The following is a 12,380-nucleotide window of genomic DNA, read 5'->3' as shown; positions in this document are numbered from 1 at the left end:
TCTAAAAGTAGAATGGGAGGCAGATCCTTTAGCTATCAGGCTCCTCTCCTATGGAACCAACTCCCAGTTTTGGTCCGTGAGGCAGACACCCTATCTATTTTTAAGACTAATGTTAAAACTTTCCTTTTTGACAAAGCTTATAGTTAGAGTGGCTCATACCCTGAGCTATCTCTATAGTTGTGCTGTGATAGGCCTAGGCTGCTGGAGGACATCAGGGTCTAATTTTCTCACTCTACTGATTTCTACTGTTCTTCAGTCTACTGTTCTCCAGTTTTGCATTGTATTACATTGAAATGACTGTCATCATTTCAGCTTTTAACTTTTTTCTCTCTCTCTTTTTCTTCATAGTAGGTACACCTGGTCTGGCGTTCTGTTAACTGTGACATCATCCAGAGAAGACGGCTCACCCGCTACTACCATCTAATGTAGAACAGATTACTAGATCAATGTGTGCTTCTGTGCTTTTTTGTCTCTCTTGTTGTGTCTCTGCTCTGTCTTCCGTAACCCCAGTCGGTCGAGGCAGATGACCGTTCATACTGAGCCCGGTTCTGCCGGAGGTTTTCCTTCCCGTTAATGGGGAGTTTTTCTTCCCACTGTCGCTTCATGCTTGCTCAGTATGAGGGATTGCAGCAAAGCCATGTACAATGCAGACAACTCTCCCTGTGGCTCTACGGTTCCCCAGGAGTGAATGCTGCTTGTCGGGACTTTGATGCAATCAACTGGTTTCCTTATATAGGACATTTTTGACCAATCTGTATAATCTGACCCAATCAGTATAATATGATTGAACTTGATTTTGTAAAGTGCCTTGAGATGACATGTTTCATGAATTGGCGCTATATAAATAAAATTGAATTGAATTGAATTGAAGTCCTAATGGGCTTTATTGGCCTGTGGGACTCCAGAAGCAGCTGATATGTACCAGCAGTCAAAGCGGCAGGTGGCTCGGCTGGTCGTCGAGGCAAAAACTCAGGCGTGGGAAGAGTTCGGAGAGACCATGGAGAAAGACTTCTGTACAGCTTTGAAGCGATTCTGGTCCACTATCCGGCGTCTCAGGAGGGCGAAGCAGTGCAGTACCAATGCTGTTTCCAGTGGGGGTGGTGTGCTACGGACCTCAACTCGGGACGTTCGTGCGTCGGTGGGCAGAATACTTCGAAGACCTCCTTAATCCCACCAACATGTCTTCCATTGCGGAAGCAGAGCCTGAGCACCAAAGATGGGTTCTCCCATCTTTGGTGCTGAGGTAGCAGAGGTTGTTAAAAATCTCCTTGGTGGAAAATCCCGGGGTGGATGAGATTCACCCTGAGTACCTTAAGGCTCTGGATGTTGTGGGGCTGTGTTGGTTAATGCGGCTCTGCAGCATTGCTTGGACTTCGGGGGCAGTTCCCCTGGATTGGCAAACTGGGGTGATGGTCCCCCTGTTTAAAAAGGGGGAACAGAGGGTGTGTTCCAACTACAGAGGAATCACACTCTTAACCCTCCCTGGTAAGGTCTATTCAGGGTTTCTGGAAAGGAGGGTCCATCGGATAGCCGAATCTCAGATTCAGGAAGAGCAGTGTGGTTTTTGTCCTGGCCGTGGAACACTGAATCAGCTCTACACCCTCAGCAGGCTCTTGGAGGGTGCATGGGAGTTTGCTCAACCAGTCTACATGTGCTTTGTGGATCTGGGGTGATGGTCCCCCTATTTAAAAAGGGGGAACAGAGGGTGTGTTCCAACTACAGAGGAATCACACTCTTAAGCCTCCCTGGTAAGGTCTATTCAGGGTTTCTGGAAAGGAGGGTCCATCGGATAGCCGAATCTCAGATTCAGGAAGAGCAGTGTGGTTTTCGTCCTGGCCGTGGAACACTGGATCAGCTCTACACCCTCAGCAGGCTCCTGGAGGGTGCATGGGAGTTTGCTCAACCAGTCTACATGTGCTTTGTGGATCTGGAGAAGGCATTCAATGGTGTCCCTCGAGGGGTCCTGTAGGGGGGTACTCCGGGAGTATGGAGTACCGGGCCCTTTAATAAGGGCTGTTAGGTCTCTATATGACCCGTGTCAGAGTCTGATCCACATAGCTGGCAGTAAGTCGGACTCATTTCCGGTGAGAGTTGGACTCCGCCAAGGTTGCCCTTTGTCACCGATTCTGTTCATCACTTTTATGGACAGAATTTCTAGGCGCAGCCAAGGTGTTGAGGGGAACCGTTTTGGTGGCCTTAGGATTGCGTCTCTGCTATTTGCGGATGACGTGGTCCTATTGACTTCATCAGGGTATGATCTACTCTCACTGGAGCGGTTCACAGCCGAGTGCGAAGCGGCCGGTATGAAAATCAGTACCTCCAAATCTGAGACCATGGTCTTGAGCCGGAAAAGGGTAGAGTGCCTTCTCTGGGTTGGGGAGGATGTGTTACCCCTAGTGGAGGAGTTTAAATATGTTGGGGTCTTGTTAATGAATGAGGGGAAGATGGAGCAGGAGATTGACAGGTGGATTGGTGTGGCGTTTGCTGTGAAGAGGGCGCTGTACCTGTCCATGGTGGTGAAAAGAGAGCATAGCCAAAAGGCGAAGCTCTCGATTTACCAGTCGATCTACGTTCCTACCCTCATCTATGGTCATGAGCTTTGGGTCGTAACCGAAAGAACGAGACCCCGGATACAAGCGGCCAAAATGAATTTTCTCTGTAGTGTGTCTTGGCTCTCCCTTAGAAATAGGGTGAGGAGCTCAGTCATCCGGGGAGGACTCAGAGTAGAGCCGCTGCTCCTCCATGTCGAGAGGAGCCAGTTGAGGTGGCTCGGGCATCTGGTTAGGATGCCTCCTGGACGCCTCCCTGGTGAGGTGTTCTAGGCATGTCCCACCGGGAGGAGACCCAGGGGAAGACCCAGGACACGCTGGAGGGACTATGTCTCTCGGCTGGCTTGGGAATGCCTTGGGATTCCCCCGGAGGAGCTGGCCCAAGTGGCTGGGGAGAGGGACGTCTGGGCCTCCCTACTGAAGCGGCTACCCCCGCGACCCGACCCTGGATAAGCGGAAGATGATGGATGGATGGATGAATACAATTTTTGGAATCCTTAGTCTTTGGTGGTCTTTTATAAAGACACAGTGGGATGGCTTCATGTCTATCACTTCACGTCACCAGAGGGAGGACAAGGGCAACTAATGGCATCTTCTGTCAGCTGACACACACTGTGGTCCGGAACAGTGTTAATGAAGATGCTATAAAGTACAAATACGTACCTGTTCCAGGTGGGGCTTAGTCCAGGGGAGAGATGGTGTCTGATTCCTCGCAAGGTCTGAGGTGGGCTAGAGTGAAAGGAGTGGAGTAGTGAATCTGTAGTTATCACTTCCTGTTGAGAATGAGAGGCAGATAGAGGGTGGACAGATAAGTGACCTTTTCTAGGGAGGTGTTTGGTGTATCAGTGAATAGATTGGAGGATCCAAAATGTGAAAGAATCAAGCAGAAAAACCAAACATCGGGCACAATGGATGAAGAGCTTCCAACACCAACCTTCACAGTTAAAGGATCTGTAATGAGGGCCAAGAAGAGATAGCTTTACAGACAAAGAGATATTAGAGAAGTACAGAAGTTGGTCTATTAATGGTGTGAAGTAAAATAACTGGCAATCCACTGTCTCCACAGCCACTCTTCTATAGCAGCTTTGACGAGCTTCAGATTAGCTGTAGCTGGAGGTTATTAAACTGTCTGCCACCTGCAAGAAGAACAAACACACACACACACACACACACACACACACACACACACACACACACACACACACACACACACACACACACACACACACACACATAGATATATCGCTGATCAAACTTTAATATCAGGGTAATTGAGGTACATCATCAACTCCCTTGGGAACCTTACATTTCTCCATGGCCACTAATGGAAAGCTGCAGCTTCTGCCCATCCAGAGCAAAGCTGTTCAGGGATCAAGGGAGTCCCAGCCATCTCCAGAGGAACTGGTTGATAGTTCTTTCCAGTGCCTCTACAGTTTTAATGGGTAGCTGGTAGATGAGAAGGGACCACAAAAGCCTTAGCAGGATTCTGTGCTGGTTCATCCAGGCTGTAGATGTTTTTGGTAGTCCTGACTGGACGAGTGCATGAATCCAGGTTGTTAGGTCATGTTTAGTTGGACGGAATGCACATGTGTCTCTCAAGGAGCTGTTAAAGATTTCCCCAGGCTTTTGACAGGTTTTTCTGACATTGTTGGAATTAGTGTGCCTCAGTTTGGTGAGCTTGAAGCTCATTCCCACCCAAGGTATTAATTCAACCCCTTTGAAACTGTAGTTGGTAATTCTGTTCAGAAACACCTTTGTTTAATGCGTGAAATTGTCCTTCCATCCTGAGAATAGTCAATACATTATGTATTCAGAAAAAGGAGGGAAAATGCTGATATCTGTGAGAGTTGATGGTGTATAAAAACTCAGTCTGGAAAGGAGCAGGGGGAGCCAGATTTCAAAGGCAGGACTAACAGGGTCAGCGTCAACAGTTTAGAACCAATCAGATAACTATAGATGTGACGCATTAAAAGCTCCAAGCAACGCACTCTGTTTCTGAAATTTTTAATCCACGAAACATGTCATGCCATGGAGCAAACTCTCCAGTGAACAATTTTCCTGCATTTGTCTAAAAATTCTGAAGACACGTGGTGTAATCACATGTAATTTCTTTCTTAATTTTCCAAGGCACCAAATCAACAAAACTCTCTGTATGTATCTTGACTGTTATTGTTACAGAAAAGCATTGCTGCATTATGGGTGATTGTGCCGCTGAGAGTGACACATCGTAAAGTTCCGCCTCCCGTGCTGTCTCAGTGCTGTGATTGGTCCAGTTTTTTTATTTTTTATTAAATCAACGTAAAACAAAGCACAGTATACATTTACACAGTTAATGTACCAACCCAAAAACCTAAATCGTGACCGTCGATTAACTCTCCTTGTAAAACAGAAACCACAACAAGCTTCATAGACAGACCAGTCCTAAAAACACATTTGTTCAACTTCCACCCAAAACAGAGACACATTATGACAATACCAAAACAATTGCAGGGTTAATTCAGACTCCTGACAACAGAAACGGCAATCATCTGACTCTGTCATATTCCATAGTTTTAACATTTTTCCAGTGGGTAAGAAATTATATATGACTTTAATTTCAAAATAACGATTTTGCACATCAACAGTAGCTTTATAGATTAGTTTAAATATTTCATCCCACGGCAGCGGGCAGTCAAAATAGTCCTCCCATTTTCCATATGTTTTATATGGGGCAAACTTCAGAGATTTCTTTAATCCATCCATCCATTTTCTTACATACTTTATCCCTCATGGGGTTGCGATGGGTGCTGGTGCCTATCTCCAGGAGTTTAATGGGCGAGAGGCAGGGTACACCCTGGACAGGTCGCCAGTCTGTCACAGCAGAGATTTCTTTATTAAATAAAAATTATATATTTTTCTATTTATTATAATTCCCTTTTTCCAATTAGAGTTTCTTATTGGAGGTTTGCAAACATATATTTTAGTAGTTCCATTGTTAATATTTTTTTTTTCCATTTTTTTCCAATTACTCTAGTGAGTTGGTTAAAGGAAAGGTTTGAACAAGCATCACTATACAGTGTTCTAAATTCCTCATACTCCATAATTTTACTATTCTCATTGATAATGTTATTAACAAAGATAATTCCTCTTTCAAACATGTTTTTCCAAAAGAAAGGCTTTCTGTCTATTACTATATTAGAACTCATCCATATTATTTGCTGCAAAATGTCCTATCTTTTTCTGGTACATAAAATTGAAAACACCACGATAGATGGGTTGTTTCCTTTATGAACCCTGAGATGTTTCCCAGCAGACTCTCTACATAAGGAAAATGGGAGGGCATCACTTGTAAAAAAGGATACAATTTCTTATGATACAGTAGATGTTTTTTGTCCAATAGGACACTTGTGTATCACTCATTGTTTAGATACATCTTTGGAACAGTTGATGCTTTTAAAGACAAAAACATAGGTTGAGGAGTTTCAGATCCCCATTTATATTCATTGTAAAAAACCTTTCTTTTTATCTTTTCTGGCATGCCATCCCAGATAAAATCAAAGATTTTCTGCTCATAAACCATAGAAAAAAATTGTGATGGAGCTGGTAATGACAGAAATAAATAAATAAATTGAGGAATAATTACAGAATTAACAATAGATATTTTCCATACAAGATTAAAGATTTCCCTTTCCATAATTGCAGAATTTTATCCAGCTTTCTTAGTCGATTATTATAATTTACTGAGTTTAGGTCCTTCAGATTCTCCGGGATCACAACACCAAGTATGTTAACTGGTCCATCTGTCCACACAACAGGCACTTTACATTTCATTCGAAAGGATGTTTTCTTTAAACTTCCAATCCCTAATATTTTACATTTATCATATTTCATTTTAAGCCCAGATTACTGTGAAAATGTATATTTATTTTTCTGTAAATAATGAGGATCGGGGCTAATGAAGAAACCTGTATCATCCGCATACATTGTTATTTTACTTTCAATATTATTATTAATGAGCCCTTCAATATTTTTATTCAATCTGACTTTAACCGTCAATATTTCCATTGCAATAGTGGGAGTGGCGGCCTAGTGGTTAGAGCACAGAGCTTTGGTCCCAGAGGTTCTGAGTTCAACTCCCACAAGCTGCCATTCTGGGTCCCTGATCAAGACCCTTAACCCCCGATTGCCCCCCAGGCGCCACACAGTGGCAGCCCACTGCTCCCCAAGGGGATGGGTTAAGATGCGGAAGTGAATTTCTCCATTGTGAGATCAATAAAGTTCAATTATTATTATTATTAATGAATAAGTATGGAGACAAAGGCACCCTTGTTTTAGACCTCTTAGTAAATGTATTGTCCATTATTTTTAATTCTGCAATTAGTTTTGTTATATAGTGTCTTGATCCAGTGTAGTAAGGAGTTGCCAACATTGAAAAAAGCTAACCTCTTGTATATAAAATCTAAGCTAATTTTGCCAAATGCCTTCTCCAAGTCGGCAACAGAAATGAATCCTTTTTTATTCTCTGCATTATAATTTTCTATGATTTCTAATAACTGTCTAATATTTCCTTAAAATTTCCTTGTAAGAAACCTGATTGGTCTTGGTGAATAATATTTGGTAAAATAGACTTAAGTCGTATAGCCAAACATTTTGCCAGGATCTTAGCATCATAACATTGAAGTGTTATTGGTCTCCGATTTTTTAGATATGCTGGGTCTTTATACTGGCCATTTGCCAGTAATAAATAAGACCTTCTGTTTGAGAGTTTGACAAAAAGGTCCAATCTGTTTCAGACCGAAGAGTATAGGGCTTTAAAGTTAGTCTGGCTGGCCTGGCTAACCCACAGTACCTTCTGTCCCTCAAGCTTTGGGGGTATCGCCATATCTATTAGTTGTGCCACATGCCAATCATCCTGACTCGCTCACGTAATGCCAATGTGGATGAACGTTCTGATAGTTTCCGCTTGCTGGCTGCGCATGCACACTTCAGTGTTTATGTATTCGGTTAGCTTTGGTGTTACCCAAAGAAGCAAACCGTCTGACAAGTTCATGAGAAGAAAAGGAAGGCCTCAGTAGTAGGAAATAAGACCAGAGTGGATCAAGGAGAATTGTTCACATGATCCCCCTGAGGAATGTAAGAGCAGGCTTGTACAGTTATTCAAAAAGTGAATTCAGCATTTCTTACTTACATTTCTTGGAAAATCATCCACTCTATACCACTGACTGTAGTATAACCATGCACGCATGTACCCCTCCTCCACCTTTCTGGCATCTGACTTGAAGTGGAGCTCTGTGCCTGTTACTGATCCAGCCACAGGCCCGTCCATCTGGTCCGTCAAGAGTCACTCTCTATTCCTAAGTCCTTAAGACCTTTGAGAAGATAACAGCTTCCTGGTAGCTTCAGGTTTGATTCTTCTCTAATCCTTGGCAGTTTATTTGCATCTTTTTTTCTCAACACATTTCTTGTGACCCTGTTGACCATTTGCAACAAAACGTTTGATGGCTCTGTGATCTTGGACTTATATATTAGTAATTTCAAGAGTGCTGCAGCGCTGAGACTTTTGGTAATCCTTTACTTTTCAGAATAAGTTTAATCTCTTCTTTGGCCCATTTTGCCTAAAAAGAAGAAGTTGCCTAATAATTATCCACACCGTGATACACCTTGGTCTGAAGAGGGTTTTGACCTTCTTATAGGCCACAGCCTCCCTCATTAAACAACTACACATCACTTGCTATGCTTAAATTCATTAAGCATTCAAGTTTATAAAGCTCGGAGTTAGAAAATATGCCTAAAATCATGATATGGTCAAAATATTAATTTATCTAATAATTGTGCACACAGTGTAATTACCTGACTCCGTGACACTTTCCACGCTGGTAATCTTGTTATTTATTGCAGTTTAAATTACCTCACAAGCTTTATTACTGATGAAACTCAAAAAAGTAACATTGAGACATAGCAATAATCCTATTTGCAACGGCGCTGCATCTCCATGAGACTTTCTGGTAACTGAAGCTGAAGAGCTGAAACAGTTCTGCCAGAATATGTCCAAGGCAAATGAAGATCCGAGTTTCATTTGTGTTTTTAAAAATATATTAGATATTGCAGCAACAATAAATGCTTGAGCAATAACTAAAAGTCCTGGACACATGCTATTTGTGTACAGTGAAGTGTACTGGTGGATGACTCTATTAGTAAAACACTGGATTATTAAACAAGGGCTCCAGGGTTTATGACCAGCTGTTAACACTCTTCTTTCGGTATGTGCTAAAACAAGGCTATGTTAAAGCTTATTATGTAGTGTTTTTTCTACTCTTTGATACACTCCATTTGACATATTTCTCTCTGCACCCCAATTTAAACTGACATTCAACCCCTTTGACATTAGCGCTTTATCCTAGCTCTGCTTGCACTGACCCCTCTCTGATCAGTGGTGTTGCTCCTCTTACAGGAGGAGTATTGGCCCCTCTTTCTTTCAGTGGTGGTGGTACCAACGTTCATCCAGCTGCTGCTGCTGCCATGGTTCCCAGAGAGCCCAAGATACTTGCTGATCGAGAAAAATAATATCCATGCCACAATCACAGGTCAGTACTTTTGAACCACACCTAATAAAAATAGAAATAAATAGAAATAGGAAGAAAGCATGAGAATGAGGGCTAACTAAATTAGAAATAGCAACATCAAATCCATTCAGGTGTGACTCTAATAATACTGTCTGTCTACCAGCTGACTGTTGATTATTTAGGAGTGAGGAAATTTCACCTCTTGACTAGTTGCACAGCTGGTATCCTATCACAGAACCATGCTGGAGTCCTCTGGGCTCCAGAGAGCGACCCATCCTTTCACTTTATGGTTTTAATGTGTCTAGGTTTGTAGGCCTGTGCAGATTCTCAGTTATCCTCGTAATTGCAACAACAAACAGGCTTAAATCGGAGGCAACCGAACTTTCGCTCAGTTTTTCTGAAAACGTTTTGACACCTATCCAGGAGTCTTTGAATTCTGGAGACTTGCACTCAGGCGAGCAGCAGCAGCAGAAAACCTGAGCGAAAGTCTGGTTGCCGCCGATTTAAGCCTGTTTGCTATCATTCATCATATTCCTACTACAGGAGGTACAAGCAGAAGGAAACAAGATAAGACTAAGAATAAACACTGAGGGCCTGATCTTCAAAGATTCCAGATAAGGACCACTAAATTGTGTAGGCAGAAAAAAAATATTGCATCCCCAGAGGTTTATAGACCAGTTCATTGTTATTGTTTTCATCCGGGTTTTTCGCGCATGCGCGCCGGACTGGTAGGCAAAAGGCGAACACAATGGCGGACGCAAACAGAGAAACTGACGAGTTCTCGAAGTATTTTTGTTCTTTGGTAACGTATCACAAGATCGTTTTAAGAGTAAGTTGATGGTTGATGGTATCAGATTGCCAGATCCACACAGCAAAAGCCTGAAGGGACGGAGCGAGTCTGTGAAATGCTGGCCAAGGGTTCCGTACCGCGACATATACAGCTGCCTTATAAACACGGCAGGCCAGTACACACGAGAGAGCACGAAAGCCCCTGAAACCACTGGACGGCTACAATTATTTTTAATCGGGACATAGGCACCAGCAACCCCCGCGACCCGATGAGGGATTAAACGGGTCAGAAAATGGATGGATGGATGGATGGATGGATGTTCAGACATGTTTGTGTAACAGCAGAAAGCAGAGTCGGACACAGACCGCGCCTCAGCAGAGAGGAAGACTCGCCCGGTAGGTTAAAAAAAAAAACAAACATTGTTCAGTACGGATTATTTTTGTGCTTTTGTCTTGTTAAAATGGGTGGGGGTGTCGGCGACGTTGCAGCGTAAACACGTACAAGCGCGCGTGAACAGGGGCGTAATGCAGCCGCTGTCTGGTGAACATTATTGCACACTGATTGCACGAAGAAAACTAAAATGATGCAGAGTGCTGCTGCTGCAGCGCATCGACTCTGCTTCTCCCGACCCCGTCTAGCGATCACCACCTCCCCTCCGCCGCTATTTAAGTAGAACAATGACTAGTGCAGAATTAAGTTGTATTTACCGGAGATGAAGTGTAGACTGCAAATTCTGTCGTAGTATGATATGGCTCCCCCAGTCCATTGGGAGTGTCTGCCTGCGCTCTTTTCATTGAAATTATCCATTTCTTTCGTCTTTCTTCGTCCTTCGGTAAACGTCAGAAACGTACATCCGACGATTTGGAATGCCTCTTTGTGCAACCGGGAGCACAACAAGTCGTAGGCATTGTTTACATTCCAAAAATAAACTAACTAAAAGCACGCTCTAATTCACCCGTTTTGTCATGTAGTAGACGAGAACAGTACTGTTTCTGCCTACCCGCGGGACCCGGATGTAGCATTGACGCGTGACGTCACGCGTGAACTGGTCTATACATGCAAAACAGATTTGGTCTGCCCCATTTAATGAGCAAATTGCGTTTATTACTGGCTGTTTGGGAGATGCTCACAAAGAAAGAGGAAGATCAAATCCTTCACATAATCTCTCCAGTCTCCCAGGACACACGAAAACGTTTTTATAAATAGATCTGCTATTAAACTTTTTCTTAGAGATAATATTATCATTAACAAATGAAGAAAAAAATCTGTTGTTCTTTCAGCAGTTCTGCTAAACAAAAGAAACACTATTTTTTGTTTGAGATTAAAAAGAAAACATCAAAAAGAAATCTGATTTTTCCCTGTTTATCATTATTCTACTGATTCGTGTGTCAGGGATGGTCGTCATGTCAAACGAGCAGAGCAGAGCTTCTCCTGCCCTGTTGTTTGGAAACTTCCCTGTGGTAAATGGAGCCGATAATGATAATAACTACTTTAAAAATTATTTGGTCATTAGCATATGATCTGCATATTCATAAAGTTACACTCAAAAACGTTTGCACCAACTGTTCTGTTCAGTTTACACTTGAATATTGCTTTGCACCTGGTATGGGGGTCAACTTTGTACACACTAATTAGTTTGTTCGTCTTTTAATAGGTGCTAACCTTTTGAAGATCATGTGCTATGATCTACTGTAAACATGATGATCACTAAGTCAGGAGGAACAAAGCTCTATTATTACATTTAACTAGTCTGATTTTTTTGTTTTTTGGTGTGTTACGTGTGTTCCTGGTGTTGAGTTATCTCACAGTATAGCTCTGTTTGATCTCTTTCAGCTCTGAAATGGTACAGAGCCAAGTGTGACATCCAAGCTGAAATTGAGGAGATGCAGGATGAACAGCGCTCCCTGTCATCCGTAGAAACGCTGTCCGTGTGGAACCTGTTGCTGGATAATTCAGTCCGCTGGCAGGTGCTGAGCGTGGTGGTCATCAACATTGGCATGCAGCTGTCTGGGATTGATGCTGTAAGTACTCCACGCAATCTAAGGAACTCAGTAAAATACAGTTTTTTATTTACTAAAAACAAAAACTTTGCACAAGCAGGATAAAAACTTGACTAAATAGAACTGAACCCAAATGGAATTAACAGGTAAGAAGTCTAATCAAAATCTGGATCAATTGAATATCCTCTGAAAACCAGCATTCACTAATAAACTGTTGTCAATATGAACAGTTTAATTGATTCGTTTTAAATTAATTTCTGAATGTGACTACATTGTAATTAATGAATAGGGAGTGGTGTGATGGCCTAGTGGCTGGGGAGCCAAATGTTTCCATCCTGGAGAGACCCCAAAGGTTGGCGGTTTGAAGCTCAGTCTGTGAGTTTGTGTGACAGACTCTGGGTCTCTGAGAACTCTGGATTAACGTCTGTCAGTCTTTTGTTATCTACACAACACAAACTGACATTTTAAATATAGTTCTGAAACTTCATCACTGAAGGAC

The 12,380-nt window shown here is 42.6% G+C and overlaps 1 protein-coding gene across 3 annotated transcripts in view; it reads left to right on the top strand.

Annotated features, from left to right (window-relative positions):
• Window positions 1-12,380, top strand: part of slc2a15a (solute carrier family 2 member 15a) — a 55,024-nt gene that overhangs the window by 25,583 nt on the left and 17,061 nt on the right. For all 3 annotated transcript variants that reach the window (XM_036130687.1, XM_012852078.3, XM_036130686.1), the window contains exons 6-7: window positions 8,980-9,112; window positions 11,715-11,902. In XM_036130687.1, coding sequence (XP_035986580.1) covers window positions 8,980-9,112; window positions 11,715-11,902 — 321 coding nt within the window. The remainder of the gene's footprint in view (window positions 1-8,979; window positions 9,113-11,714; window positions 11,903-12,380) is intronic.

Source organism: Fundulus heteroclitus, unplaced genomic scaffold, assembly GCF_011125445.2.
Source record: "Fundulus heteroclitus isolate FHET01 unplaced genomic scaffold, MU-UCD_Fhet_4.1 scaffold_37, whole genome shotgun sequence".
Classification (NCBI taxonomy): Eukaryota; Metazoa; Chordata; class Actinopteri; order Cyprinodontiformes; family Fundulidae; genus Fundulus; species Fundulus heteroclitus.
This window is presented reverse-complemented; position numbering and strand designations above follow the sequence as displayed.